This window comes from Zea mays, chromosome 9, assembly GCF_902167145.1.
Source record: "Zea mays cultivar B73 chromosome 9, Zm-B73-REFERENCE-NAM-5.0, whole genome shotgun sequence".
NCBI classification, from domain to species: Eukaryota; Viridiplantae; Streptophyta; class Magnoliopsida; order Poales; family Poaceae; genus Zea; species Zea mays.
Window position 1 is genome coordinate 159657703 of NC_050104.1, and position 6210 is coordinate 159663912.

The following is a 6210-nucleotide window of genomic DNA, read 5'->3' on the forward strand; positions in this document are numbered from 1 at the left end:
TTTTTATGTTGTCTTGTTCTTAACTTTTAGTATTTGAGAACAAGTCCCCAACAGTGACTATAATATAATGTTAATAGATATTTGAAATTGAAATTCTAAACACATGTAAGTTTTAGAAATGGTGTTATCTTTACGAAACAATGCAGTTACGAGACCCTGGTTACGAGATTTTCGATTATAGTTGTCATCCCTAGCGGGGAGCCTAAATGAGTGGATGGCGATGGCATGAGGGGGCGAGCGAGCTAAGAGCAGGGACGAGGCGTTGTGCAAGTGGGGTTGGGGCAAGGTAAGGGGTATAGGTGTCATTTCATATGGCCAAATAAAATAAATGAAAATAGTTTATAAAACAAGAAAATGTCACGAATCAAATGACCCCAATTTTTTTTATTTAAGAGCTGTCTTCGCTCTTGCATTGCTCATATACCGACTCCAGTGGCTTCTGCATGCAGAACGCAACATCCACGCTGCAACTGGTGTTTGCGCAGCCCAAAAAGTGAATTATTCCAGCGGCTCGCGAATGCACATGCTTAAGGCATATACAGTGGTGTTTAATGTGGAGACTTTTAAGGTGTTTAAAGGGGCTATTTGCAAAAAATCTTAGAGTCGTTTCTCCGTGAAGAGACGCCTTTGGCTCGTAAACCAAATAGCAACAGACACCTTACTTTCCACTGTACGAATTTGTTGTCTGTTCTATCGATCTGCTACTATACAAATGCATTTAATTCTGTATTTATTAATAGACTACATTTATAAACATTACATTATATAATAGAGTCTCTTAGTTGTCTCTTGTGCTTGAAGAACCGTTTTAGGGTCTCTCCACTATATATGCCCTTATCCTCTCCTACTTAGGAGAGAGAACACGTGAAATGTGCGACCACATCCACGAGCTATTGGAAGCGTGAATAGTGTGGCACGGTCGCGCGATATGCACATCCACCATGGGATACACAAGCTGTTGAACTTAGCTTTAGGTGGCCTATTATAGATTCACCAAGGAACACCAAGTGTATTTAGACATGAGTAGAGAGGTCCTAAATGTCAGCCAATATACCATAGCCACCACTGGCCATGTGGCTGGCAAGAATGTTGTTCGCCTGGATAAAGTACAAGTACTCCGGCTATCAAGAGACGCTGATCTCAATGAAGGAGACACGCTATGGACAACTGACTGAAGGAAATTCTCTCCATCACAAATGATGATTGTTTCAGTAGTTATATTCTCATGATTGTTGTGGTTGTGGGTTGCTCTTGAGGCTCTCCATCACAACTATACCAAGAATGAAGTTGGTTTTCGTGAGAATCTTAGGCATTCTGTCCTAAACAGAACGTGACGCCTGTATGTCGTCGTGAGAATCCTAGGCCTACATGCGAACTCATCAGCCCATGATCACTAGCTAGCTAACTAATAGAACTGATCTCAACAAAACCTAGAGATTTTTAATTACATTAACAAACTAGCTCCTAGCAGTTAACCACCACAACAACTAGATCATACAATATATATAAATATCTATTTCTCGGTAGTAAATTATCACTGGTGCCTAGGGATCTTGTCAGATCCCCGAGATGTATGTTTTGGAGTTCCCATGCTGTGCAGAATCACGCCTGGGTGATGCTCTCCCACTGCCATTTCCATTTGCCACATCTTCGAGCATCATGCTACCATGAAATTCGCCATCATGGCACAGTAGCTAGCAGTAGCGTCATCAACGATGCAAAAACTGAAACAAGAGGCTGCGTAAAAAAATCCTTAAATTGGGAAGCGTAATTTGACAAAATGATTCTACTTTTGTAATGCATAGAAATGGCAATATGTACCCATGTCCCGATACCCGATGGGTATTTATTTCATTAGGATATGTATATGGTCTAAATATTCTACACATAAGTCTCTGATTGTGCAAAAACTTTCACCCAATGGGTAAACGGGTATTACAACGTTCCGCTCTCACTCATACCCGTTAACCTATGGATACAAAATACCTAGTATAAACGCGTGAACTTGGGCTTCGATCATCCACCTATTTTGACTATTTAACAACTTTTGGGTGATAATGCCATATAAGGCTTAACACCTATTTGATGATCATGTAATAGAAAATGTAATGTGTTATGCGGTAATATCCCAGTGTTGCTATTTTATCCAATTATCCATGGTGTTGTTGAATGAATGATTGGATGTTGCTAAATTTTTTGTAATGGTATTTAGATGTATATACTTGACATTTGTATAATGTATTATTTTGATAGATGTTTAATTTTTATGGGTACATGTGACCGGACGGGTGACCTATACCCATATGGGTATGTGTATGGGGGTAAATCTATACCCACTAGTGAATATGAGTGACTCGACGGGGTTGTTTTTTTTTTGTCGAGGGGATAGTAATACCTGGTAGGTATTTACCTATTGCCATCTCTAATAATATAGATTGGAAAGGAAAAAAAGGAAACAAGTAATGCCCGTGATAGCGTGAAGGGTGCCAAACAATGCCCCCCTATGCGAGTTTAGTGATTTTGAAGAAACTTTGACCAAAACAATGACTAATAAACGATTTTGAAGACTATGTATTTTCATTTTCCCACAACTTGTTCTAAGTCATTCAAAATAAATGCTCTTTACTAACCGTTACACTATAAATAGTAACCTTCATAGTGACCAATCAATTATCATGACCTCATAAAAACTGTCATGTCCCTTTGGTCTGCCATGATTCTTCGCAGCTCTCGCAAATGGCTTGTTATCTCCTGGATACATTCTACTCCATCACTGCTAACATTAAGAGATCTTAGGATTTGCTTGAGAAAATCCTGATCTGCTTCAAGTGCCTTGAATCTTGCATTAAGGAGAGAAATTTCATGTTTAACACTTTTCATAGTATGAATATTTCCATCATCTGAGTGGGAACATGAAGTTACATTCTTTTGTTGCTTATCAACGGATTCATTATCATCTTGTTCGTGATTGTGCATGTGCTTATGCATGTATTTAACAGATTCCTGCTCATCATAGCACTGTGAAGAAATTGATTCACTAATCATGTCCTCTCGAGGCAACGATAAACTTTCCAACTCTGAATTTTCTATATCCTGGCTAATGTGCATTGACTGATCACTCAGTAGACTGTTCTGTAGAGAATCATTTGCATCACCCATGTCAATGCTGGGCATGCCTAGGATTTCCTCCAATCTGTGCAAGGACTCCAAAATCTTTGCCTTTTCATCTTCAAAATCAAATATGGTATGCCTCATGAAATCTGAGCCTTCCAAGACTCTGAATGCCATAGCTCCATCAGTAGCACCAAATTTTCCAACATCAAATGGTTGATCATGAAGCTTGCTCCGGTAACCCTCAAGTTCAGCTTCTAGGTCAAGTAATTCTTTCTCCCTTTCTGTTAGCAAGTCATTTAGCTTTTCAATTGCTTCCTGGTCATGATCAGCCTGCTCTTCCATCATCCGAAGATACTGCAGTGCTTCCATGTGCATTGAAGCCTTTTCCTCTTGCAACCTGTTGATCATAGCCATTGCTTCACTTACTGCCACCGCTGAAGCACTTCGTTCTGCCTCGAGCTCCTTATAAAGCATACCCATTTTTTTCTTGTTAAACTTAGCCTGCTTCTTCAAGTGTTCCAAAGAACTTTCACCTTCATCTTCACTAGTTGTGTTGGCATCAAATGAATCTAGATTTGAGTTGTTCCTATCAAGAAATGGTGTCATACCAGTAGCATCATGTTGTCGGTAGTCATCAATATGTGTGCTACTTCTAGGTGTCATCTCATTCAAAGAGCTATCAAATCCCCGTGCAGTAGACAATTGTGATAGAAATGTCTTGACTTCTTCATTTGTTTTTGAATTGGTGTCCCGGGCTGAGATTATTTCAGACAAACGAGGAGATTTATAATAGCCTCTACATGCAGAAGCAATTTTTGGGCTGTTGTTCCAGCTAATATGAGTGTCTACACTTGATCTTGTTCCAGCATTTGCAGAAGCATTAAAATCCTTTGCAGCTTCAACACCAGGGCTTCCTGAAATATCCTCAAAAGAATCACCAACTTCTTCAGTACCAATAAGAAAATCTATAATGCAAATTTTACATACTAAAAATAGTTCAAGTTAGATAAGGATGGCATCGTGCTAGATAACATACATACTTTTCTCTTTTGGGAGCTCTGCTAAAACTTCTTCAGGGATAGCCTTCGACTGTACGTCAATATTTTTGTCACTTGTATTGATTTGACTCCAGCTGATATCATCCAAAACAAGCCCAATAGCATGATCCAAAGAATTTGCATCCTTGGTATCACTAGAGTGAGTGTCAGTATCTCTCACATTATTCAGTGGTTGTGTGGCCTTTGTCATAATAGTATTATCAAAAGAAGGCATCAACAAGCCGCTGGCATTAGAGATCATTGGTTGCAGCAGTGCATCATGACTAGGCATGTGATTGGCTCTTTCTCTAGCTTCATGAGATACTGCATTTCTCTCGTCATTATCACTATTTGAGATGTGAATATCATATTCAGATTCATGGCCAAGCTTTAGTTTTCTATATCCTTCATAAGGCAAGTGATCATAGTCGTCATTTGAAGAATACCCAACACTTGACATGACTATGTTTCTTTGTTTTAATTTGCTCATATCGTCACCTGGAAACCAGCTATTTGTTATGTCAGGTAGCATATGTGAATCTCGTTTCTTCTTGAACTGCATCGAACAACAGGAGCACATGTGTTTGTGCCTAGATCTCGACCGAGACTTCACCTTATCCCTACCATGCATGTTTGTCAGGTTATAGGTCTTGCCACTTGAGGTCATGCAAGAAAGCATGCACTTATCACACATATCATCAGAGCGCTCAAGCTTGTTGTGACTCTGGCAATATGACAAACGTGATATTTCTATCCTGTGTGTAGCACAAACTAGTTCTTCAGAGAACCATGCCTTGCCATGTAGAAATTGATCCAACCTCGAACATAACATACATGGTGACCGGAGGCTGCACATGCGTGCGAACCTTGTGGCCATGTATGACAACACAGCAGTCGTAACGAGCATTATGATCAAGCAGCACTCGCTGACGGCATGGTGAAGCACGGGCCATAATTGCCGCGAAACATTCTGTGGCCTTGAATGGGCTTGCACAGCCATGGGAAGCTGAACACACCCCAATTCACATGTAGGTCGCTACAAAATCTTATTTTTCCTATGAAGTTCCCATTAGTGAGGCGCTAAGATAGTATAGTCATACCACATTGTTGATGAAGAACAAGAAGTGTTACAATCTTGATAACCCATGCCAATATGAGATTTCAAAACACGAAAACTTCGACATGCAAACTTCACCAATGCAACGAGAGGCCACAATTGTCCTCGCAAACTTTAGCAATGCAGAAGAAGATGTCGTTACCATGTTTCTCAGAATTGCGTGCTAGGGTCAAACAAATAGGTCTCCAATTGATCACATAACTCGATGTTTCCTATAAAATAACTCCATAAATGTAACATTTTTTAGAAACTGTAAATGTGACATTTAGGTTTCACATTTGCACCAGATTTTTAAGATTCAACGGGGAATTCATTTCAGAACATACCAACGTTGCAGATCTCCGATCAAAAAGTTGGATGTCCCTAAATCACCGATTTGGCAACATGGTGGAGGCAAAGGACGAGAGCGATATAGTGGATTCAACCAAAAGGTCCAGAAATGCGCTGAAAAAAATCTCGAGAAATTGGGGGATAGTTTCTGGCTACAAAGAGGAGGCAAAATAGTTCCCCCTCTCTCGGTGTAGGATTCGAGAGGGGGCAGATGCCCGCCGTCTCCTCCCTAAACCCCGCATTTCCCTCTCTAGCCTTTGCATGTTATCTGAGGTTGAGAGACTTAAGCGTGGCCTCTCGTTACAACTTACAATAGAGAAGAAGACCACCAAAAACTGAAAAAGAAAAGCAACAAAATGTGTAGTAGAAATCAACACAACTTGTGACCATAAAAAGGCTCATGTCTATTCAAATCATTTCCTGAAATATTTGGTTCTAGAGCATGTTGATACTTCCTAGAACTACAGTTACAATTGGTGCTACTTTGAATATGCGACATGCATTGGATCATTGTTTACTATTTTATGCTCACAAAAAACTTCCAAAATGCGATTTGGTTAGTTTCTTCTGAAACTGACTGTTTGCACTATATTTATAATCATAAAAAATAGT

General features: G+C 39.8%; 1 protein-coding gene across 2 annotated transcripts; it reads right to left on the reverse strand.

Moving 5' to 3' along the window:
* Nucleotides 1-1192: 1192 nt before the first annotated feature.
* LOC103639581 (Putative DUF593 domain containing family protein) lies at nucleotides 1193-5855 on the reverse strand. 2 transcript variants are annotated; one of them, XM_008662313.3, is made up of 4 exons: nucleotides 5595-5853; nucleotides 4155-5480; nucleotides 2631-4028; nucleotides 1193-1737 (listed from the first exon to the last, which is right to left on the reverse strand). In XM_008662313.3, the coding sequence occupies exons 2-3, from the start codon at nucleotides 5149-5151 to the stop codon at nucleotides 2674-2676; spliced, it is 2352 nt and encodes a 783-aa protein (XP_008660535.1). In that variant the 5' UTR covers nucleotides 5152-5480; nucleotides 5595-5853; the 3' UTR covers nucleotides 1193-1737; nucleotides 2631-2673. The 2 variants fall into 2 exon arrangements, with proteins under 2 accessions (XP_008660535.1, XP_008660534.1); XM_008662312.3 differs by lacking the exon at nucleotides 1193-1737 and having other exon boundaries at nucleotides 2545-4028; nucleotides 5595-5855.
* Nucleotides 5856-6210: the final 355 nt, after the last annotated feature.